General features: G+C 42.1%; 2 protein-coding genes across 3 annotated transcripts in view; both read right to left on the reverse strand.

Moving 5' to 3' along the window:
- LOC310730409 (uncharacterized protein) overlaps window positions 1-12,724 on the reverse strand; it is an 88,283-nt gene extending 75,559 nt beyond the window's left edge. The window contains exons 1-2 of one of the 2 annotated variants that reach the window (XM_083549396.1): window positions 12,355-12,724; window positions 12,060-12,178 (exon numbers count right to left, since the gene is read on the reverse strand). In XM_083549396.1, the coding sequence (XP_083405522.1) occupies window positions 12,164-12,178; window positions 12,355-12,702 (363 nt within the window). In that variant the 5' untranslated portion in view covers window positions 12,703-12,724 and the 3' untranslated portion in view covers window positions 12,060-12,163. Of the gene's footprint in view, window positions 1-12,059 lie in introns of those variants that run through there. The other variant, XM_083549395.1, reaches the window with a different exon arrangement.
- The window catches only part of LOC310727127 (uncharacterized protein), a 564,745-nt gene that overhangs the window by 353,682 nt on the left and 184,868 nt on the right, over window positions 1-26,195 (reverse strand). The window lies entirely within an intron of this gene.

Raw genomic sequence — 26,195 nt, forward strand, 5'->3', positions numbered from 1 at the left:
CGTGTTAAGCGTACTTTCACGTCAGCTACAGCAGCGCGTTTTATTAACAATCTTCCAGAAATTACGATATTAGATAGATCTCCGTCTGACCCTGCAGAGCTCGACTGGGCCACTGAACACCTAGAATCAATGTTACGTTATACCCTAGATGATGTAGCTCCCCTTAAGACCAAAATGATCAGGGAGAAAAAATTTGCACAGTGGTATAATGATCATACACGCACCTTAAAACAGACCACTCGAAAATTAGAACGTAAATGGCGTCAAACAAAATTAACAGTATTTCAAATAACATGGAAGGAGAGCCTCCTAAATTACAGAAAATCTCTTAGTGCTGCTGATCAGCATATTTCTCCACTCTCATAGAAAATAACAAGCATAATCCTAGATTTTTATTCAGCACGGTAGCAAAATGAACAGGGAATAAAAGCACTGCACTCACATGCACACCATCAATAGGTAGTAATGATTTCATCAACGTTTTAATAATAAAATTGAAAACATCAGGCAAAAAATCCAGACGGTTAATATAAATCCAAATTATTTTACAAGTAACCCTGTAGACAGCAGTGTCTACAGGGTTACTCCTAAGTTTTACTCCTATTCACGAGAATGACTTAATTTCATTAATTTCCTCATCAAAATCATCAACCTGCATTTTCGACCCCTTGCCTACAAGTTTCTTTAAACAGATAATTCCAGAGGTAATTGAACCTGTTTTTAAAAATAATAAACTCTTCCATTAGCACTGGTTTTGTACCAAAATCCTTCAAACTGGTAGTTATCCACCCCCTAATTAAGAAACCTGACCTTGACCCATGTCAGCTGTCCAACTACAGACCAATATCAAATCTCCCCTTCATAGCCAAAATTTTGGAAAAGGTTGTAGCACAGCAGTTCTGCTCACACCTACTTATGAATAATATTTTTTAAATGTATCAGTCAGGATTTCGGCCTCATCATAGCACAGAGACGGCGCTAGTTAAGGTGGTAAATGACCTGTTATTGGCCTCTGATCAGGGTTTTGTCTCTTTACTTGTTTTGCTCGACCTCAGTGCAGCTTTAGACACCATTGATCACACTATACTACTTGCTAGACTTGAGAACGTTGTTGGAATAAAGGGAACGGCTCTCTCTTGGCTCAGGTCTTATTTGACTGATCGCTATCAGTTTGTTGATGTAAATGGTGAGTTCTCCACACTCTCTGAGGTAAAGTTTGGTGTTCCTCAAGGTCAAGATCTGTCTTAGGCCCTCTGCTTTTCTCTTTATATATGCTGCCTCTTGGAGAAATTATTCATAAACATGGTATTAGATTCCATTGCTATGCTGATGATACACAGCTGTATATTTCAGCAAAGCCAGATGAGAGAGATCAGCTTAACAATGTTGAAAAATGTGTAAAGGACATTAGACAGTGGATGCTCGATAACTTTCTTCTGCTAAACTCAGATAAGAAGGAAGTACTTTTACTAGGACCACATGCAGCTAGAAGTAAACTTTCTGATTCTGTAGCATCTCTGGATGGTGTTTCTGTTTCAGCGTGTAGGGCTGTCAAAGACCGTGGTGTGATTATTGACCCGAGTCTTTCCTTTGAGGCTCACGTGAATAATATTACCAGGATCTCCTTCTTTCACCTTAGAAATATTGCTAAAATTAGAAATATGATGTCGTTACAGGATGCAGTAAAACTAGTTGATGCTTTTGTAACTTCTAGATTAGACTACTGTAACGCTTTACTGTCTGGGTGTGCGAGTAGGTGCATAAATAAGCTTCAGTTAGTTCAGAATGCAGCAGCAAGAGTCCTCACTAGATCTAGAAAATATGACCACATCACCCCTGTATTAATCAGTCTACACTGGATCCCAATCAAATCTCGCATTGATTATAAAATTCTACTACTGACATATAAAGCACTTAATGGTCTCGCACCACCGTATCTGAGTGAACTTCTGTACTAGTATGATCCTCCACGCCTACTTAGATCAAAAGGTGCTGGCTATCTGTTGGTTCCTCCAATAATGAAGATTACAGCAGGGGGCAGATCTTTCTCTTATAAAGCCCCGCAGTTATGGAACAGCCTTCCTATCAGTGTTCGGGACTCAGACACAGTCTCAGTGTTTAAGTCGAGGTTGAAAACATATTTATTCAGTCAAGCTTTTAATCAGTAGATTTTTTCTCAGGTAAAGGCTCAGATTTGGAGGGAACATGGATATAGAGTGTTTGGTGAACTGGGATATTTGTACGCTGTCGTCCCCTCACATTCACGCGTTCACTCAGGTTTGTTGATGGTGGTGTGGTGGGTCATCTCTTATCCCAAAAATCCCTCATGTCTGTGTTGCCTTCTGGTGCTGCCATAGCGAGACTTGCCGGAGTCCAAACTGCACAGTGACTTTAACTCTCATGCAACAATAGGTACACTTAATAATCAATATCCTTCTCTTCCTTTCACCCTCTTCTCTCTCTCTCTCTCTCGGTCGAGTTAAACATGCTCCTGAGGCTCCAGTGACCACTGTTCCCGGCCCTCTCCCCTCCGTGGATCTTCCCACTTCGTCCAGGCCTGCCTCTGGATAGTGTTCTCTTTGACTGGAGGCCACTCTGTGCAGCTGGGGAAGGTTTGTCATCAACGCCTTGGGTGGTTCCATGAAATTCCGGAGTAAGAACAGGAGCTTTGAGGATGGATTGGACTGTAGTTGATGTCAACAGTCTCCTACACTGACTCAGGAATACATTTCGCTTTTGATCATCAACACTGCACCCCTCAACATTGTATACCTGCCACAAATGGACATTTGGTGCAACCCAGATGAGGATGAGGTTCCCTCTTGAGTCTGGTTCCTCTCAAGGTTTCTTCCTTATGCCATCTCGGGGAGTTTTTCCTTGCCACAGTCGCCAGTCGCCACCGGCTTGCTCATCAGGGACAAACTTACTCATAAAGAACATATTCATTTTTAATCACCACATTATCTGTGTAAAGCTGCTTTGAGACAATGTTCATTGTTAAAAGCGCTATACAAATAAAAATGATTGATCATAAATCTTACAACAATACAGAACACTGAAGAGTAAGAACTAACATGAGTACTGGAGTATAAGATTATAAGTAAATGTTCTTTCTACAGTGTTGGGTATAAAAGTATAAAAGTAGGAGCTACTGAGCTCAACATTTGTGATCATCATAGATCCAGCATCAGCTTCTCCATTCCAGAGCCTTTAAACACTCCAGGAGGTCCAATGCCACACATGTAGTGGTGTCGAGAAATAATTTTAATCAACCTTATCTAGTGTATGTTATAATCAAACTAACATTAATCCAACAAAAAATAACCTAAATCAAATATAGAACTTATTAGATACAATAGAAGTAGTTTTGATAACACCTATTTAACTATATGTTAATCAAGTCTTTATTTACACCAAGTATAAAATAGTAATAATAAGATATTTACATGTGTGAGTAGGATAGATTCTCTGACTGAATGTTATAAGTGTGTGGAATAGATAAAGAAGGACAGAAAACGACCTTGAGGGAGACATGAAGGAGTAGCTTGGCCCAAGGCCGGGTGAAGGCACAGGAGCACGTTGGTTTGGCGCAGGAGATGTAGGGAAATAATCATTGGGAGACCAGTGTGAGGGATAGGGAGAAAACGGTGGGGGACAGGAGCCTTCACTGCAGTTGTCATCATAAGCTCGATAGCGGGTAGCAGAGAGATCAGGAGAGGTCTGTGTGCCCATGTCGCGCGTAGCAGTGCTCTGCACGATGCGAGGAGGCAGATAGGGATTCGCTGGAACAGTTAGGCCAGAGAGTTGTTCAAGGAAATGAGCAAGCTCAGCAGCAAGTGAGGAGAGCTGGAACTGGCGGTATTGTCTGCGAAGAAGACCCATTGGAGATATTCCAGAACGTTTGCGTGGCGGAGCTGAGCAAAAGAGACCAACAGAGATAAGATGTTAGACAGGGTAACATCACGGTGACTGCTAGGTGTAGGCAAAGGATAACACACATTCAAGAGAAAATTCTATATACTATGAAACAATCAGTTTAGAATGCACAATTAAAATATAACCTGGGCACTTGCAGCTATCAAATAAAATAATATAATCAAGCACATGTATACAGACAATCTAATACACTGAGATAACTCAATTCAATAAATGTAGAATAGCAAACAGCATTATAAAAAGAGTAAAGCATAACACTTACCCATTGCAGGTGCAGGAAGACAAAATAGGCCGCAAAAATGGTGTTCACACTCGGAGGACTGAAAACAGCGTATGGTTGGATCCAGAAAAATAAGGGCTTTATACTTACTTATTTTTTTTTATATAAAATCAAGGAAAAGGCCGAATATAAGGGGAATTGGGAAAAAACAGGAACTCCAAATATGGTGTTGTTTGGAGGAATAAGCACCAAGGTCAAAGATAAGGGGAATTGAAAAAAAGAGGGCAAGATCGGAAAATAAGGGGAATTACTCAAGGTGAAGAAATTAGAAAAAATAGAAAGATACGGTGGCTACAGAGTATAAATACAAGCGTGAAACAGACAGTACTTGTACTTCCTCACTTTGGCATGCTCTATCATTTTTGATGTGCTGTTCATTTTGATGTGAGGTACCCATCTTCTATTGAGCTCATTGGAACGTGTATGGAATAAAGAAGTTTGCTTTTACTCATCTGAGACTGAGGATCCTTCATTACCAGTTTGTGTCTATATATTTAAGTTTTTCTAGAGCTGGCTGAGCATTATTGGGAATCTTCTGAACAAAAGAATCCACCCTCGATGTGTCGCCTCAGAGACGGGCTCTGAGTTCCGACATATTTAATGGCGCCCAACGTGGGGCCCTGAAGGTCAGCGTAAAGGTCGAAAACCTGAACAGGGGACCGAACATTCTGTGGGCTGCAGCCACTGACAACAAGATTCAGAGAAAAAGGTAAGCAGACACCTGTTATACTCAAAGTCTGTGATTAGTAACTGTATGCCCATAGGGTTGTCGGCCCCGGGGAGGGTATAGACTGCTGGCCTAGGGTCCAAGAACTATTGGGTGGGAAAAAAAAATTTAGTGTTGTATGAGAAAAAGCAAACATGAAATAAAGTTGAAAAGGTGGAGAGTCACTGCGTATAAGAGGCGCAGGGTGGGACCCACATGAAATAAAGTTGAAAAGGTGGAGAGTCACTGCGTATAAGAGGCGCAGGGTGGGACCCACATGAAATAAAGATGAAAAGGTGGAGAGTCACTGCGTATAAGAGGCGCAGGGTGGGACCCACATGAAATAAAGTTGAAAAGGTGGAGAGTCACTGCGTATAAGAGGCGCAGGGTGGGACCCACATGAAATAAAGATGAAAAGGTGGAGAGTCACTGCGTATAAGAGGCGCAGGGTGGGACCCACGTAGAACTACGGCTAATTATTTGTACCTTAGTCTGTCAGACTTTCCATATGGTCTAATAGGTTGCAGACTATGCAGGCCGAAATCGCGTAGACCCAAAGGTGAAGCCTTGGTGATTCGGGTTCAAGTCCCGGTGTGAGAAGATAACACTTCTCATATGGTCTAAAAACAGGATAAGATACCATAGGTCTTTACTAGGGGATCCAGATTCGCAAACTGGTGTGGAAAGGGTACATTTAAAAGGTTGTGAGTTGTTAGTATAAGAGTAAAAAGGCTCGGAGAGTCACCGTAATGAGTACGGGGTGGGACCCGAGGATATGAAGTGATGGCCATGGGTACATGTACGTTGTGTTAACTGCAGTGTGTAAATATTTTGTTGTCATAGTATTTGTAAAGAGTGTGTTTGTGAAAGCCGGATTGAAGAGTGTATTTCTATGAATGCTTGTGTGCTGTCTGTAGATAAAATTGTGATTATACTTGTATCATTGTCATATCTGTATTATTAATAAAATAGTATGGTATACACACACACGCGTTAAAGTACAGGAGAGCTGCGCGTGGACGAGAGACGGAGCAGAGAAGGAGGGGGCGCGGGCACGCGCATACAGACACGGAGCGCACGAGGGAGGGTGCGCATGCGCATAGGCGCACGAAGCATAATACACGACACACATACACACGCAGCGCGATTGAATGGAGAATAATAAATAAATAAACAAATAAATAAAATAAAGGGAATATAGCAAAATAAAATGCGTGAACTTGATGGACATAGAGATAGAAACGAACGGACTTAGAACCCATTTTTGGGACGAAAGGACATACAAAGATAGAAACGGTATAGAGAGGAGACAGACAGAGAAGCAGATACAAGACAAATTGTGGGCTATTACACGTTTACATGGTATAGAGGTATTACACCAGATATTTCCAGAGGAAAACTGGTATGAAAAAATAAGAAGCATCTGGAAACCCCAACTGTTAAGCCCAGTATTGCGCACCCTAGTGGAAGCCCCTACACCTAGTAAAGCAGTGATACACCTGTTTGATTTCATAGCAGAGCCAAACAGTGAAGACGAAGAACCATTGATAGAATTAAATGCAGAAGTACCTGAACAATCTAATTATTGCTCGGGACTGACAGCAACTGTTGTAGTAGAGCCTAAAGAGGTAGTGTGGGAAAGAGGTGCAGCCACCTCAATTCTAGTTGATAAAATCAACTCGTTAAGTGGACAAAGCCGAAAAAATCCAACACGACCTTGTAAAACAGTGAGACGAATAAACGTCTATCTAAAGTGGTCTGCTCAAAATAGAAACCCAGGCCACCGTAGAGAAGCACACAGAGCGAGACAAGGGTGCATCATGAGTACGGAGGAATCCCCAATCACACCTGTGGATGTGATAATTATAAGGCATAAAGGGGCTGAAAAGGAGATAAAAAAATACATGAAAAAATGGAAAGACCTGACAACTGGGGATTTGCAATGGCCAGAAGAGGGAACATTTAATAAAGAAAAGTGTGATGTAATGAAGACCAGAATAAGAAATTGGGGAGAAATAAAGAAAGAAAAGAAGGAAAAGACAAAACGGAAATTAGACATCATTGAGTGGTTTGAGCATGAGGGGGAAATGCTAAAAGTACACAAAGAAAAGACAGAGAAAGGAACAGGAAGTAAAGAGGGAAAAGGGTCAGAAAAGGCCTCAGCCCCACCATTGGAGGAGTTTGAGGAACAGAAAAAACCACCTCCATATGCTGAAGCAAAGAAGCATGAGGTGATTAGCTTCTACCCAGTACTAAAGAAAGAGTATCATGACATACAACTAGACATAACAGGAGGATGGATTAAAGGGAGGATGGAACTCCCAGCTCCAGACAACAAGATAAACAAGGAAAGAGCAAGACAAACAAATAGAGTGTTATTTCAGACTCCTGATGAAGAGGAGGGGAATGATGAACAAAGCGGCAACGAAGGGAGATATGACTATGAACACGATTATGATCTAGATATCCCACCTGAAGAATGGGAGAGAGAGCGAGAGGAATTGGAACCGCCTGAGTATGACCAGAATCAAAGACATTGCCAGAAAAAGCAGCCACTAAGACATACAAGGGGTGAAAGCACCCCTAAAGTACAAAAAAGACTAAGCAAAGCCACCTCTCTTTCAGACCTCAAAAACAAAAAAGAAAGCAAAGAAGATTCAAACCCAGGAGAAGAATGCAAGGAAGAAGAAGAGTTTATTATTCTGAACCCAGAACGAGGGGAAAAAGTGCATGTTCACGGAATATTGGAAATGACGCTAAGAATGCCACAGAAAAGTGATCCACTGCACACAGAGGTAAAAACTCTGCAGGAAGAAATGACATTTCATGAAAAAGAAAATGCAGCAAACAGACAAAAACTGGCAGACACCCAAAAGAGGATGGAAAAAATGGAAGAAATCCTAAAAGACACTCAAAGGGAAATGAGCCAGACAAAGGAGATTATAACGAAAGTGACAGGTGAAAATCATCAATTAAAGGTGAAGCTATACCAACACGAAAATGCCCAACTCGAGGCAGAAATACAGAGAGCAGAACAGAAAAGCTCAGAAAGAATGGACCAGTGCCAACAATATATTGATGAGCTACAACTTCAACTGTCAATGAATCAGCCAAAAACCAACGTCAAGGCCGGAAGAAAGGAAAGTCAGAAGAAAACAAGAGAAACAACAACGAACTTTCCACAAGAACACAGAATGACAAGGTCACAAGTACAAAGAAAGAATCATGATGATGAAGAGGAAAGCATGGAAGAAGAAGAAAGGATAAGTACTAAATACCGAAAATCCTTGCAGATGCCAGTCATTATAAAAGGCACAGACTCAGTATACACACCATGGTCATTTATGGATCTTACGGGACTAATAAGCAGACTGCCTAACATATGTGAAGGAGCACAAAGATGGATAACACGCTTTGAAGAACAGACTATGGGACAAATGCTGGCTATGGGAGATATCAAGGCAATTTTGACACAGTCATTGGGAAAAGCTAAAATGATCGAAATATTGGATCAGGCACACCTAGGAGAAGTGGGGAAGGATCAAAAGTATGATCGTTGGACATTTGGAGTGAAAAGAAATGACGTATGGAATGCACTTCAAGTCAAGTCAAGTTTATTTGTATAGCGCTTTTCACAACAGACATTGTCTCAAAGCAGCTTTACAGAAAACAACAGTGAAGGTAAATGGTGTGCGTTTGTCCCTGATGAGCAGCCGTGGCGACAGTGGCAAGGAAATACTCCCTTAATTGATATGAGGAAGAAACCTTGAGAGGAACCAGACTCAAAGGGGAACCCATCCTCATATGGGTGACATCAAGAGTTTGGTCATAAATCTTTCAACAATACAGAACAATTTGTGATCATCATAGATCCAGCATCAGCTTCTCCATGCCAGGGCCTTTAAACACTCAGCATCTACTTCTCCATGATCATCCATAGGTCCATAATCTTCACGAGGTGGGACGTGACTGGAGCTGGCCAAACCTCAGGATGCCTCGGGATGGGGAGAGAAAGAGAAGCAGTGGAGAGGAATTAGCGTAGCTGCTGTTCATGATATTAACAGCACAAGTTGATAATGTGCATGTGATCAGATGTTCTGGAGCACAAGGTTATGATGTGATGTGTGTGATGTGTGTTATGTGTAGGCTTTGCTAAAAAGATATGTTTTTAATCTACACTTAAACTGGGAGAGTGTGTCTGAACCCCGAACACTGTCAGGAAGACTATTCCAGAGTTTAGGAGCTGAATGTGAAAATGCTCTACCGCCTTTAGTGGACTTTGCTATTCTAGGAACTACTAGAAGCCCAGAGTTTTGAGATCTCAGGGAGCGTGACGGATTGTAGCGTGTTAAAAGACTGGATAGATACATGGGAGCCAAACCATTTAGTGCTTTATAAGTGAGTAGCAGTAGTTTGTAGTCTATTCGAAACTTAATAGGAAGCCAATGTAGGGACGATAAGATTGGGGTTATATGATCGTATTTTCTTGACCTAGTAAGAACTCTTGCTGCGGCATTCTGAACTAACTGAAGCTTGTTTATTAATGATGCAGGACATCCACCTAGTAATGCATTACAGTAGTCTATTCTAGAGGTCATAAACGCATGGACGAGCTTCTCTGCATCAGATATAGATAACATATTTCTTAGCTTAGAAATATTTCTAAGGTGAAAGAAGGCTGTTTTTGTAACTTGATTGATGTGATTTTTGAAAGATAAGTTGCTGTCTAAAATAACTCCCAGGTCTTTTACCGTTGAACTAGTAGTTACAGAACAACCGTCTAAATGCAGGCTGAGATGCTGGAGCTTCTGTGTACTATTTTTTGGGCCGATGAGCAAAATCTCCGTTTTATCAGAATTTAATAGCAGAAAGTTATGGGTCATCCAATCTCTTATTTCTTCAACACACTCAGTTATGCGAGCTAATTGAGCTGTATCGCCTGGTTTGGATGAAATATATAGCTGGGTATCATCAGCATAACAATGGAAGCTAATTCCATGCCTTCTAATAATATTTCCTAATGGAAGCATGTATATTGTAAAAAGCAGGGGTCCCAGAACTGACCCTTGTGGCACGCCATAATTTACTAGCATTATCCTGGATAGCTCTCCATTTAAATCTACGAAATGGTAACGATTGGACAGGTAGGATTTAAACCAGCTTAATGCCTGTCCCTGAATACCGATGTAATTCTGTAAGCGATCGAGGAGAAGATCATGATCTATAGTGTCGAACGCAGCACTAAGATCTAGTAAAACTAATAGGGAGATGTAGCCTTGGTCTAAAGCTAAAAACAGGTCGTTAGTGATTTTAACTAGAGCAGTTTCTGTGCTATGATGGGGCCTAAAACCTGACTGAAACTCTTCAAAGATATTGTTCTCCTGCAAGTGGTTACATAGCTGGGCAGCGACAATCTTTTCTAAAATCTTAGACATAAATGGGAGATTTGAAATTGGTCTGTAATTCGATAGCGTGCTTGGATCCAGATTAGGTTTTTTAATGAGGGGCTTAATAACTGCTAACTTGAGGGATTTAGGGACGTGACCTAACGATAGTGAGGAGTTAATAATATTGAGAAGAGGCTCACCAGCTGTATATAACACTTTCTTCAGTAGTTTAGTGGGAATTGGATCTAACTGACATGTTGTTGATTTAGCTTTCATAATAGCATCATACAGCTCTTCCTGTCCTATACATGTAAAACAGTGTAGTTGTGGGGTTGTAAGTACGATTGTGTCGGGAGATGCTGTCAGAGGTTGAACTGCCACAATTGTTTTTCGAATGTTATCTATTTTTTCAGTGAAGAAATTCATAAAGTCTTCACTACTAAACTGTGATGGAACACATTTTTCAGATCCCTGATTTGTTGTTAGTTTAGCGACTGTACTGAAAAGGAACCTGGGATTGTTTTTGTTATTTTCTATGAGTTTGCTCAGGTGTTTAGCTCTAGCAGCTTTTAGCGCCTGTCTGTAGCTGAGCATACTGTCTTTATACGCAATTCTAAATACCTCCAATTTAGTTTTCCTCCATTTTCTCTTCAGATTACGGGTTGTTCTCTTTAGGGCATGCGTATGACTATTATACCAAGGTGCAGGTGCTTGTTCTCGAACCTGTTTTAACCGGATGGGGGCAACAGTGTCTAAAGTGCTAGTGAGGATAAGGTCTATGTTGTTCGCCATCTCATCAAGATGATCAGCAGTTATGGGTTTAATGTGAAACTGAGATAAATCAGGCAGGTTATTTATGAATCTGTCCTTAGTGGCTGGAATAATAGTCCTACCAAGTCGATACCGTGGTGAAACACGGTTAATCTGCTCTACCGGTAGTGTGTACAGTAGGAGATAATGGTCTGTGATGTCATCACTCTGGGGTAAAATATCTATATCAGTGACGTCTGCTCCGTGGGATATTATTAAGTCTAGTGTGTGGTTAAAACGGTGGGTTGGTCTGGTGACGTTTTGTTTAACTCCAAAAGAGTTTAGTAAATCGACAAATGATAATCCTAGGCATCGTTTTCATCATCTACATGAATATTAAAATCTCCTACAAGCAGCACTTTATCAAAGCTGATCAAGAGGTCTGAGAGAAAACAAGCAAACTCATGAAGAAAATCAGCGTAGGGCCCTGGGGGTCTGTACACGGTGACCAGAGCGAGTTTTCTGTGCATGTCTGAAAGTGCAATTTTAAGAACGAGCACTTCAAATGATTTAAAGCTGAATCCTAATCTCTGACTAACATTAAGAGAGGCACTATAAATGGTTCCTACACCCCCCCCACGACCAGTCTGACGGGGCTCATGCTTATAAACATATCCTGACGGTGTCGACTCGTTTAGACCCATATAATCACCTGGTTTAATCCAGGTCTCAGTGAGACAGAGTGCATCGAGATTATTATCTGTGATCATCTCATTTACAATCAGTGCTTTGGGTGCAAGTGATCTAATGTTTAAAAGACCGAACTTTAGAACTTTGTTGTGTTTGTTTATCTGGCATTTTTTAGTTTTAACTGCAATAAGATTATTTCTGGATCTTGTGTATGTAATTCTTGGTTTTACTACACAAGGAATAGATATGGTTTCTATAAACTGGGCTGTGTGTGAACTTGTAACTATTTGGTCTGTAGTATGCGTGTTCTTATAGTTGAAGATTTCTTGATGTCTTACCAGTCAGATGGTGTGTAGTATCCTAGAGATGTTATCTGATAGCACTGCTGCTCCAACTCTGCTGGGGTGCAGGCCATCAGGGCGGAAGAACCTAGGACGCTCCCAGAAACAGTTCCAGTTATTAACAAAGAGAAGTTTATGTTCTCGACACCATGACTGTAACCATTCATTTAGTGCTAAAAGTCTACTAAACTTCTCAGCCCCTCGCTGGTAAGTGGGAAGAGGTCCTGACACTATAATCCTCGTTGTGGGTGATGTGCTGCGTACCGTCTCCACCAGGATCCTGAAGTCCCTCTTTAAGATCTCCGTTTGCCGCAGCCTGGTGTCGTTTGATCCGGCATGGAGAACAACCGCTCCGAAGTTCTCGTTCAGGATCGCGGGTACCTGCGCAGCGACATCCAGAACACGAGCACCAGGAAAACAGCGAGTGTGCACCTTACCTTTAGCTCGGGTAGCGCGGACATGCCGGACGATGGAATCTCCGAGAATAACAGTGTCGCGTTCCGTCTCGCGGAGGGGGACGAAGCGGTTCTCGGTCGAGATCTCGAAGGCCGGTGGTGGAGGTGGAGACGTCCTCGATCGGGGCTTGGCTTGTCCCTTCCGCCGCGGCCGCATCCAGGGTCCATGTTGCACCGGTGCCGGAGTTGTAGGTGCGCTGGGCCTGGGCATAGAAGCACGCGGAGTTGATGTGCTGGGAGCGTTAGGTTTAACCCGGGAGTTTACCTGGGATGAGTGCGCGTCCGCCCGGGATGTTTCCAGCGCCGCTTTCCGCTCTCGCAGCCGGTCATGCTTTACATGCAGCTCGCGAATCTGTTTCTCCAATGCCTCCATCTCCAACGCCACCGTTTGCAACTCGAACGAGTCCTCACCTGTGTTTGAATGCAGACAAACAACCGGCATAGTGCTTATCGTCACGAACAGATTTATTATACAGAGATGTGAGTGAGAGAAAATAAATATAAACAACACTAGTTATAGTCGAGTTAACTAACTACAGGCACAAGTCAGGAAGACAAAAACAATTAAGGATTATTAAAAGAGGAAAAACGGATGGATAGATAGCAAAGTTTGTTTGAAAGACGCCGAAAGAGATACAAACACGTAACTCGCGGCAAACAAGTCAAACACAGGAAGCTACGTCACAGGAAGCTACGTCAAACGAGGTGGAGCTCAACTTGTCAACTTGTGTGAAACTTCGCTCCGCATACCCAACTCAATCTGATTTAACCAAGGTAGAAAACCTAAAAATGGACGAAAAAGAGGGAGCTGTTGCCTTTATTCTTAAATTACAGAAAGCATGGGCCGAAGAGATGGGGTCAGCATGGGATGAGACAACGGCTAACATCACATTGTTCAAAATAATGTTAAAGAGGGCACTTCCAAGTGAAGTACAAGAAAAACTTGAGTCAGTTGTGGGACTTAACGCCTTGCCCTGGGCAGCTTTCCAGGCAAATGTCACACATGCTGTGGAAATGTATAGGAAAAAGAAAGAAGCAAATAAACAGGCAGCAGAGGATTTAATAACATTGCTGCACAAAGCACAGCTTGGAGAGATAACACGGAGCAAACAAGAAAATCAAGAAAAATGCAAAGAAGAGAAAAGTTCAGCTAAACAAGCAGCAGTCATGATGGTACCAACGAATACACATAAGGATTCAGCTGGTCAAAACATACCAGATCAGGGAAATCAGCAACTAATGCCCGTGGGACAACCAATGATGGCCTATCCAACATATCAACAATATCCACCACAAAACAGAGGGTGGGGGCAAGGAAGAGGCAGAGGAAGAGGAGGAACGTTTCAACCAAGACCAAGGAATTATCAACCACCGAGAGGAGGAAGATGCTGGAACTGCCAAGATCCCAACCACATGATGAGAGACTGCCCATATCCAATAAGACAACAGCAAGGTAACCAACAACAAAATCGAAGTTGGCAAGACCCCGGAAATTGGGCAGGACCATGGATGGGCCAGAATCAGCAGAATCAACAGACTCAAGCAAACTTTAGAGGCGGCCCTCCGGGGCCAGCTCAAGGTAACATGTGAAGATGCCCAGAGAAGCCAGAGGGGGAGCTGGTACAGTGCCCCACCTCACTGTACCCTGCACAAGAACCAACCATAATGGTGGATGTGAGTAACCAGCTCCAAGCATCGTTTTTGATTGACACAGGAGCAACATTCACAAGCATTGGAAAAGAAGGCTCTAAGCTCCCCCTCTCACGCAAAGCAGTAAAGACAGTAGGCTTCTCGGGTAAAACTCAAACTTTGCATTTTACAGAGCCACAAGACATAACAGTAGAAGGAATCACAATACAAGCACCATTGTTGTATTCCCCTGATACCCCAGCAAATCTATTAGGCAGAGATGTATTATGCAAGCTAGGAGCAAAAATCTTCTGTGGACCTACAGGAGTGTGGGTCGAACTTCCCGAATGCCTAGCTCAACAGTATGTGATGGTGGAAAGAAAAATAGAACAACAGACACTGGATAAAGTCTATTGGCTGGAACTCGATGTGACATCCTCAGAAATTCACAAGCTGTATGACCACTGGAAAACATGGTTCACGAACATGTGTCCAGAATGTGTGGAAACCAGGAAACCATGGCATTGCACAATGAGGTATGATGAGGGGGGACAAGATGAAGAATACGAGACTTTGTGGGGAGAACATGTAGAAGGAAACCAGTATAGTCTCAAAGCAGAAAACGTGATCATTGGTCCCCAAGGAATAGCTGCAACAGTACAGCTACCAGACCACATTGCACAGTGGTATTCAGTCGAGAACTCTGTTCCACATGTCTCCCTAATGATCAGGCAAAATTTTAAATCAAAAGACTTAGGGCCAATGGTCAGAGAAGCAAGTCAGAAAACTGAATGGATACCAATAGGAGAAAATATGAGCGTGTCATTGGACAGGAAATATCTCAAAATAAAACTAACAGCTGAAGACAGTGTGGTAGCTCACACCGTTTTGATCAACAGACAGGTGCAGGTGAGAACGCAAGTAGGACAGATTGGACAATGGCAGCAGAATGTAGAACAGACTGGACTAGAGAAAGAACAGGTACTGAAACAGATTCCGGAAAAGTTATGGACTAAACATCAGACAGATGTAGGGTTAGTTAAGTCATCAGGGTTGGTGAAAATTCAATTAAAACCCAGTGTGCAGTTACCTTACCAGAAACAGTACCCATTGTCGCAACAAGCGTTAGAGGGGATAAGACCAACCATCGAGGGATTAGTTGAAGCAGGAGTCTTAATTCCAACAAACAGCCCTTGCAACACACCCATTTTTCCGGGCAGAAAACCTAATTCAGACAAATGGAGATTGGTCCATGATTTAAGACCAGTAAATCGTGTGGTGGTAGCAGAAAATCCTGTAGTACCTGATCCACACACTTTGTTAACAAACATCCCCGAAGGGACTAAATGGTACACTGTGATTGATTTATGCTCAGCATTTTTTAGTGTACCTTTGCACCCTGAGTCTCAGTTCCTGTTTGCATTTACATATGGGGGAAAACAATACACCTACACGCGTCTGCCACAAGGGTATTGTGAAAGTCCGTCAATTTTTAACCAGGTGTTAGCACGAGATCTGGCAGATCTAGACATTCAAAGCAGTTTACTCCAATATGTGGACGACCTACTAATTTGTAGTCAAACTAAAGAACAGTGCATGAAGGACTCGTTAAAGGTCCTGGAAACCCTAGCTCATATTGGACACAAGGTCAGTAAGGAAAAATTACAATTCTGGCAACAAAAGGTAGAATATTTGGGTAGAGTGCTCGAAGGCACTACACGCAAAATCTCACCCTCACATGTGGAAGCAATTCAGAAAACACCACAACCTCAAACAGTACAACAGATGTTGTCATTCTTGGGTTTAGCTGGTTTTAGTAGACCGTGGATTTGTGATTTTGCATTAAAAACACAACCTCTCAGAGACATGATGAAAGCAGCTGATCAGACAAAATCTAGCGCACGACTGGTCTGGACAGAAGAAGGCAAAAAGGCCTTTGAAATAATCAAAAGTGATCTAAAATCTGCCCCAGCACTAGCCTGTCCAGACTACACAAAACCATTTCACCTCTATGTCTCAGAAAGGCGAGGTTTTGCGTCAGCCATTTTAGCACAACAGCAACAGAGTATGGGGAAGAAGCCAATTGCATACTATAGCACAGCTCTTGACAATGTGGAAAAAGGCATGCCACCTTGTTACAGAGGATTGGCAGCCGCAGCGTTTGCCTATCAGAAAGCATCAACAATCACGATGGGTCATCCAGTGACCCTGTACACTTCCCATGCATTACATGCTCTGCTGACAAGCCAAAAGTTTGTAATCACAAATGCACGAAGGACAGGGTATGACGTAATTCTGTCTGCACCGGAACTGACAATTGAGAGATGCCTCACAAATAATCCAGCTGATCGAGTAGTCTTGACAGATGAGGGAATTCCCCATGAATGCACTACAGAGGCAGAGAAATTTCTAAAAGCCAGAGATGACCTAGAGAACCAACCATTGCAAGATGCCCAAATTGTCATGTTTGTGGATGGTTCATGCTATCGCGCAAATGATGGCAATAAAGCAGGATATGACGTGGTCATGCACAATGAGGAAGATGACTCGTTTCGAGTACTAGCTAGTGTAAGTGTGCCACAACCTTGCTCTGCCCAATTGGCAAAAATAAAAGCTTTAGCAGCAGCATGTAGACTAGGAGCAGGGGGAAAGTGTACTATTTACACTGATTCAGCCTATGCACATGGGGTATGTCACACATTTGGACCCATCTGGGAACAAAGAGGTTTCCAGAGAGCTGATGGATCATCCATTTTGCATGGTCCCGCAATTTCTGATTTGCTCAAAGCAATGATGCTTCCAAAAGCATTAGCCATTGTGAAATGTAAAGCCCACAAATCCGAAGACTGTGTGAAAGTGATGATGCAGGAAGGAGAGCATGAGGAAGTAAGAGGGCAGGTAACAGAAGAAGATCTTGGAGAATATCAGGATTTAGCAAGTGGGGAAGAGAAAGAGAAGTGGAAGAAACGGGGTGCAGTACAAGACCCCAACACAGGGTTATGGAGAAGTGTTGATGGAGTGTGGGTGGCACCGCTAGCTCTTCTACCGAGGCTCATTGCTGAATCACATGGGGTAGATCACTGTAATCGTAGGGAGACAATAGACACAATCCGAAGGAATTGGTGGTCGCCATATCTGGCCAGTATGGTGGACAAATTCCTGAGGTCCTGTGAGCTATGTGCAGCACTTAATGTCAGAAAACATTTCACAGCACCAATCAGTCACATTCCTGAACCAAGGGGACCGTTTCGACATTTGATGATGGACTTTGTGGACATGGCAGACAGGAAGGAAGGGAAAAGATATATCTTGGTAGTAATAGATCGTTTTAGTAGATGGGTAGAAGCAACAGCTACTGCCAAGAATGACGCAAAGACTGTGGCTAAGTTTCTGATCAGGGAAGTAATTCCAAGATTCGGGATACCTGATAAGTTGAGCTCTGACAATGGACCACATTTTGTGAATAATGTGATCAAGGCATTTTCAGAAGCTTTGTGTATCAAGCAAAGAATGGGGTGTGTTTACCATCCACAATCACAGGGAATGGTTGAACGAGCAAATGGGGTGTTGAAGGAGAAAATAGCAAAAATTTGTGCTAGCACAGATTTGAAATGGGTGCAGGCTCTTCCACTGGCATTGATGAAAATGCGCTCTCAAACAAACCGCAATACACACCTGACACCACATGAGCTGCTGACTGGACGACCCATGCCAGTCGCTTTTACACAAGGACCTTACACAGGCTCCTCACTTGACCAACTTGAAGCAGACATGTCTAGTTATTGCAAACATCTGACGCAAATACACAGAACTTTATATTCACAGGTCTGTGAAGCCACACACGGAGCACATGTTGATGAGCCACTGCAGCAGGTGCAACCAGGTGATTACGTGTACATCAAAGTGTTCAAAAGAAAACACTGGAGTGAGCCACGACGTGAAGGCCCATTCAAGGTGGTATTAGCGACTCCTACCGCAGTCAAGGTCGAAGGTAAGGAACACTGGTATCACCTTAACCATTGTTGCAGAGCTGCAGTGAAAGGACCAAAGTGGAGGAAATCTCAGGCTGAGTTGGCACACTGTGCCCACTCTGACGACTCAGAAAGCGACGACGACAGCGCTGGCCCAGCTCAAGACAGAGGGCCAGCATACAGAACACGTGCCAAAACCAAACAGCCACGACCAGTTGAAGGGGAACCGAAGGCAGGGTGCTCATATCAGGTTGATTCACAACCACAGCACGAGACACTAGATTCTGACAAAGTGGAAGAGACTGTTCATAGACTACTAGACAGTGACGAAAACACTCTTATTCCACCTGAACAGTTTGGCACCCTTAATCTACAAGATCTAGTAGACCTAGATATCAATCTACCTGTGGAACCATGATGGAGAGTTCCCCAAAACCCAAACAGACTCACCCCACCAAAAGAGACTGGGCGGTACTTGTCATGGCTTTAGTTGTATGGTTTATTTGCACTTACATTTCCCTTAACCGATATCTACATCATCCAGCAGATGTATCAGTCCCTAACATTTCTCTAAATAACTGTTCTCAGCCTGTAGCATGCCCAGAACGTCGCAATATGTCCACACACAGATACAAGAGATCTAAACCCCTAGGGTCCCTAGGTCACCACGCGAAAACCAGTCTTACTTCGGCAGCAGCTGCTAGAGTTTCTGTATATTCGGCAAGAAACGTGCTTGCAGAACAATTCCGGTGCACTCTGGGTGTTTTAAACAACACCAGGGTCCTACCATTTTTTCCCGTAACTGCACAACATATATTTGTAACATACACCATATCCCTAGTTCATCCTCGCAACTCAACAGAGACAACGGACACTCCCAAATACGAGATGAGACTTGAGGCTAGAATAACCAACACAGATAAAGAACCAAACATTGTAGTCGTCACAGGAATACCCCATAAAATTATACCTCGTGTGGTAAGCACCCGTAACTGCATTGACATCACACTGTTATGGTTCTACGGTTTTCCCCAAGTAGGTCTCCCACATGGCACGTTCGAAAGAACCTCAGTAGAGTCTCTAGTGTATGGGACTGATCTATATAAGATTTTCGTATATGTCCCTAACAAGAAGGGATGAACCTACCTAGAATACAACTTAGTTTTAGATACAAGAACCCCATCTATCCCTCCAATTCAAAAGCCCCAATTTGTGTTAGATGCACTAAAAGGATCAACGTAACATCAATAAAGCAATATGCAGAAACTACAAATATTCAGCCAAACCTTAACCTGTACAGACAATGGCTGGAAGAGTCAGGACGTGCAGCAGTGCCTAACTCTACATGTATTGTATGCGACAGAAGATCTCGTCGCCCACCTCGTGTTATGCCAACAGTAGGGTTAGAGGCATGCGACAAAGAACCCTATGATACCACTCATCTCTGTCCAGCAATATGTTTATTGGGTTCAGCCGCTAAAAATTATGGAGCCACATGGATGCGCTCCCGTAGTGCTTCATGCGAATATCAGCCCCTGGCCACACTCAGTAATGATGACTTGCGGGTGATTGTGCACCCAGAACAAACTTTCCCATTGTGCCTTCGTGCAAAAGGAGTAATCACTGTAGGTTCATTACCTGACAAGGCATGTGTACAACAGATTGACGCAACGTTCCACATACTTAACTTAAGACAGTCTTGTAATTCCTTCACACAAAAATGTGACATTAATGCACGTAGACAGTTTCATGTCCCGAACTTGAGGATGGGCACACTGCCCTTAGCGGACATATTTTGGTTCTGCGGAGGAAGTGAAGTGCTGCAGGTTCTACCTAGCCTGTGGCATGGTCTTTGCGCTCCAGTAGTTCTAGAAGGACGTCTCATTGTTATGGCGGTAAATGAGACCCGCTTAAATGACCTGTTTAGATCAAGACGACGTCGGGATGCTCCTCAGGGTAACATTGCACAGACCATTTTATCTAGTATCGTGAACGACTATAGGGATAAATATCTCACGATCACTTATAAATCTAGGTTACCCTCATGGGGCCCGGATCCTGAGATCTATATAAGTTGGAAGGGCACACCAGTAGGTGTTCCAGCTGAATTTGCCGCTCTAGACAAGGGTGCCTCCAAGGCATTGACAATGTTTCTCCCTTGGATCCAGATAGATCGCAATATGGCCTGGATAAATTATATTTGGTACAACCAACAACGTTTTATCAATCACACAATTGAAGCCTTGAAACTGATATCGGAACAACTTCATGCCACTACACTAATGGCTGTGCAGAATAGGTTCGCGATTGACAAAATGCTTGGCCCAGACCAAGGTGTATGCCATCTTATTGGGGAGGACTGTTGCGCGGTTATTCCTCTCCACACTGGCTCTGCAGGTCCGCTACACGTTCTACTGGACCGTATGGTGAAAGCTTGTGATGAGATGGTCTCCAATAATGCAAAGGAATCTGCTCTGTCCAGCTGGCTAAGTTGGCTTTTTTCTTCGAGCTGGTTGGCAGGACTGGTGCGCATTGGAACTACACTTGCCATTATTCTTGCAGCCGTGGCATGTTTTGTTTGCTGTGGAATTCCTTGTCTTCGTGCTCTTATCAGCAAGACTGTGCACTCACTGTTCAGACAATATGTACAGTTCCCAATGTCTGCTGTCACAGAGCAGGAATTTCCTGTAAATCACATCTATGCTGCCATGGACCATGATGTCTATGTGGACATGAATGCAAGGCTTTTTGCCCTGTGCGAAGGACACAAATAACTTTCCCCAGACATATCCTTTTTACTATGTATATATATATATATATCTAACTAACCATCTATTTATCCGTGTTTGATTACTGATCTCGAAAATAATGACATGCTCACTGAGTCTTCCTTCTATATTTCCACTTTTAGGAAAACTGCTTCGGATGCTTGCTGTCTTAATTCTGTTGTATGAACCATGTTGTTGTTGTGAGTTCTCCATGTTGTGTGCAGGAACATGGCCGCTGGTGAACCCAGGTGGCTACAGCCGAATCTGCGGCTGTTTCCTGGTGTGTGCGCATTCACTGACACGTGTTATGAGGGATATTGCTTCACCTTCGACACATTCAGGGGTCCCTGTGAAGCGTGTGATGCCCTCGCCTTTGACCGTCAGACACATTGCTTGTGGTGCCAGGGCTGTGACGACTGTCCTTTGGGTGACCGGTGCTATGATGGACCCCGTGATTGGTTCGGTTTTCCTCCACAAAGGGATGATTTTGTTTGGGAAACAGATGAGGACCAGCGTAGACCAGTGACCGCCATTATGCGCCACGCTAACATGTTTTCTCCGGAGGGAATGTGGTTAGACTCCATTCAGAACTCTGTTTATGATCTTCCTGGTGGACTCCAGCTGGTCACCCGTGTATTCACTATGCGTCGTGCTATCTCCCTGGCCGAATCATTTGAAGCTCTTTCCTTCTCAACAAGAGCTCGAAACACCCATAGTTTCCTGCTCACGACCTTCGTCATGCAACGCACTACTGTGACATTCTACACCATTACCTTAGGAGGCTATGTTCTGTGGACAACGGAACCAGCCAAACATCGGAACTGGCACTGTCGCCCTATCCTGGTTCGCAGATGCCGCATGCGTGCTATAGATTCAGAAATAATCTCAATGCAGGGTAGACGTTCCCGCTTAAAATGGTACTACGCTGTGTGGTTCGCGATACAGACTGGTCGCCGTATAACTGCTCCCTTACCACATTGGATAAAGCGGTTGTCACCTGTCCCATAGCTCTTCCACATTTATGCGGACTATATTGTTTCGTTTTCATTTTAGTTCTATTTCACATGTCTCATATTTAAAGCTGCATGTACAATCACGACTGAGGATGACCTTGGTGATGATTCTTCCACTGTCGCGCCACTGGCGGGCAGAGTGGGAATTTTCCCTGGCACTTGACTGTCTACAGGGTTTTTCGCCCACTCCTAGTTCATCAATGTTGTGATTAGGCACGGCCCTTGCATTTAGAGGGTGGGAGTAATGTCGATCTATTGTTTGTTCATGGAGTAATGTTCATGGAGTAATGAGTAATGTCGATCTATTGTTTGTTCATGGAGTAATGTTCATGGAGTAATGAGTAATGTCGATCTATTGTTTGTTCATGGAGTAATGTCGATCTATTGTTTGTTCATTTATCTTTCCTGTCTTTGCGTTTGCGATCGCTTATCTTTGTTTATTATTTTCCTTTGCGTTTATTTACGTTTATTATTTTCGCTTATTTTTCCAATTTTAAGTGGCTTGATTTTTGTTCACCTTATTACACGATTCTACGTATGTTGTAAGTCTTACACTGAATATTATTCATAATATTATCACTCAATTTGATTACAACACTGGTGTTGATAGCTTCTGGGTATTCATGAGTACTAGGTTCCTTTTATTGAGTTGATGTTTCAATGGTGTAAGTGGATTGTTTAAAGTGTGTACTTGTGATCATTTTACTTTTGATTACCGTGGATATTAAGCCCTAATGGACTTTTTCAACACATTCACGTGAAAATAAACACACGAGTACCTGGTAAAGTACTAGTAACCTCTCCCAGGGCTCCAACAAGACCCCCTGCGATACGTAAAGTATCTGGGTCAGAAGAAAACAACATGTGCCAAAGAACACAAAAGACTTTTTACTTTGGTTTTACTATTGCATATGTATGATTGGTAAGGTTATCACGGAAGTAAGCGGAATGTGAGACTATGAAGTCTCAGAAGGGGGAGTAATGTCGAGAAATAATTTTAATCAACCTTATCTAGCGTATGTTATAATCAAACTAACATTAATCCAACAAAAAATAACCTAAATCAAATATAGAACTTATTAGATACAATAGAAGTTCGGCATCTACTTCCCATGATCATCTATAGGTCCATATTCTTCACGAGGTGGGACGTGACTGGAGCTGGCCAAACCTCAGAAAGCCTCGGGATGGGGAGAGAAAGAGAAGCAGTGGAGAGGAATTAGCATAGCTGCTGTTCATGATCTTAACAGCACAAGTTGATAATGTGCATGTTATCAGATGTTCTGGAGCACAAGGTTATGATGTGATGTGTGTGATGTGTGTTATGTGTAGGCTTTGCTAAAAAGATATGTTTTTAATCTGCACTTAAACTGGGAGAGTGTATCTGAACCCCGAACACTGTCAGGAAGACTATTCCAAAGTTTAGGAGCTAAATGTGAAAATGATCTACCGCCTTTAGTGGACTTTGCTATTCTAGGAACTACTAGAAGCCCAGAGTTTTGAGATCTCAGGGACCATGACAGATTGTAGCGTGTTAAAAGACTGGAGAGATACATGGAGATAAACCATTCAGTGTTTTATAAGTGAGTAGCAGTAGTTTGAAGTCTATTCGAAACTTAACAGGAAGCCAGTGTAGGGATGATAAGATTGGGGTTATGTGATCATATTTTCTTGACCTAGTAAGAACTCTTGCTGCCGCATTCTGAACTAACTGAAGCTTGTTTATTAATGATGCAGGACATCCACCTAGTAATGCAGTAATTTAGAATATGGTTTAGAGCAATAAAGTCAGGACTTTTATTCAGTCAGTGCCGCCTCAGAAACGTAAGACATACAAGAAGCAGTCCTATCACTAGACAAGCTATCTGTCTCTTTAGTTTGGCTTTTCATCCTTTTTGGTGATGGTGCTACCACACGGTTAGAAGACGAATCTCTGGTCTCTTTAACTTTGCCTTCTGAGAAGGGTGATGTTGGATGCATCCAAGAACTTTTGACCAAGTCATGACCAGAAGCACAACTATGTGATTGGTCTGAGCTGCTTTCAGTCATGACCTGTCTAGAAGAACTTCTTAAGCTGATTTTGGGTCTGTAGTCAACATCACTGTAGTCTGTGTCACTGTTGCTACTTTCTGAATACTGAATGAGAGAATGAACATTTACTCAAATAGTACAAAATGTTTTTCCCATGTTTTTTTTGTGCTCACATAATTAAGTACACATCTGGCAGAATCTTAACAGATGTTTAAAAGGAAGAGGTCGTATGCATTCAAAAATAGCACTTTGGTTAAACATGATTCAATCGTGGACAGTGGTTCCACACGATTACACCACATTATCTTAACAAAACTGGATGATGTTAAACAAGCTCAACACAGTGTTCATTTAACATGAACAGATGATGTTGATTAAACATGATTAGAATATTTCTATTTAACTTGAATTAATGTTTTTTGTTGAACGTCAATTAATCATATCTTAAATGTAATCCTTGATGTTAAGCCTGTATGTTAACATCACTTTTAATGGATCCCATTTAGTCAAGTTACTACTACTAGATGTTATCAGCCCTGTTTTTTCTTTCCCTGCTTCAGTGACCTTCAAAAGATTACAGACTACAGAGGCAGCAAATATGTAATAAATCCTTTTTACTAGGGAACAGTTTACAGCAGGTGCCGCACTTTAACCATTTTTGTTTTTACAAAACACTTTAACAAACTAATGCATTTGTAATCTTACAGTTTTCTGACCAAATTTACATAACACAAATGTGTACAGAAACTTTTTCTTTCACACAGAAACTAGTGAACTTGCTGCTTCCTATTTGTCCATGACCATGTGCACATGACATGACTGCATGTGCTTTTAAAGAAAACAATGTTTAAAATAATTTTTTTTAACTAAGAACAAATTCAATACATTCAAAGCAGTGTAGTATGAGCATAACAACTTAATGAAACAAACAGGTTCACATTTCTGCATGTACAACAAATGCAGGGTAACCCATTAATAACTAGCATAATGTTTGCTTTTAATATTTTTCTGAGATTTCTATATGCATTTCACAAAAAGAAATTTCAAGGTAAAAAAAAAAAGGTACTTTTGTTCTTTACTCCTCCACTCAAGTGCAAAACGCTGGTCAATCAAGTCCTTTCTGATGCCAAAATGTGCGTAATTTTTGTAAAGGAAAAACAGATTTAAAAACTTGTTTCAAGTAATAAACTAGTGAGCTTGCTGCTTCATATTTTTTATGACACAATGAGCTATTTGGAAAATCTTTGAAAACTATTTAAAATACATTGCCATTCAAACCTTTCCGTCAATAACACCTAGAAGCCTTTAGATTAGATTAGATTCAACTTTATTGTCATTACACATTTACAAGTACAAGGCAACGAAAGGCAGTTTGGGTCTAACCAGAGTGCAATAACAAAGTGCAGGATATACAGTTTTTACATGATTTACATAGTTAAATAGTTAAATAGAATGATAATAGACTACTATAGACTATAAACAGAATGTAGTATACAGGTGTATATATATGTGCTAAGAACATAATATACAGATTAATATATATGTACTATGAAAATAATTACAGATGACTATGAATATATATATATATGTACTATGAACATTAGTAAACAGATGAAATTATATATATATATATATATATATGTGTGTGTGTGTGTGTGTGTATGTACTGTGAACATAATATACAGATGCCTGTTACTATACACAGAGATTTACATAAGGATGTGAACGGTGAACATGATATATTGTTATTACTATGAACAGAGAACTGGTATATATACAATGGTAATAAGTTAATGATGAGCAGCAGTACAAAGAAGAGCAGTGTGCAAATGAGCAAAGGTTTGTGTAAACAGTCCGTGCAATAACAAAGTGTGGGGTGAGAAATGATCAGTGTCCCGGTGAGCATAAGTTTTTGAGTACAGTCCATTAGCAAAATAGCGAAGTTTGAGGTGTGAGGGAAATGTGGTATTGTAAAATTGAGTGGCAGAGTTCAGTAAAGAGACAGCTCTAGGAAAAAAGCTGTTCTTTAGTCTGCTGGTCCTGGTCCGGAGGCACCTGAAACACCTGCTGGAGGGCAGAAGAGTAAACAGTCTATGGGCCGGATAAGAGGAATCCTTAAGAATGCTGCGAGCTCGACGCAGACAGCGTTTCTTTTGAATGTCCTCCATGGCTGGGAGTGAAGTCCCTGTGATGCGCTGGAAAGTTTTCACCACCCGCTGCAGTGCCTTGCGCTCTGCA

This window comes from Silurus aristotelis, assembly GCF_946808225.1.
Source record: "Silurus aristotelis genome assembly, chromosome: 1".
In the NCBI taxonomy this organism is placed as follows: domain Eukaryota; kingdom Metazoa; phylum Chordata; class Actinopteri; order Siluriformes; family Siluridae; genus Silurus; species Silurus aristotelis.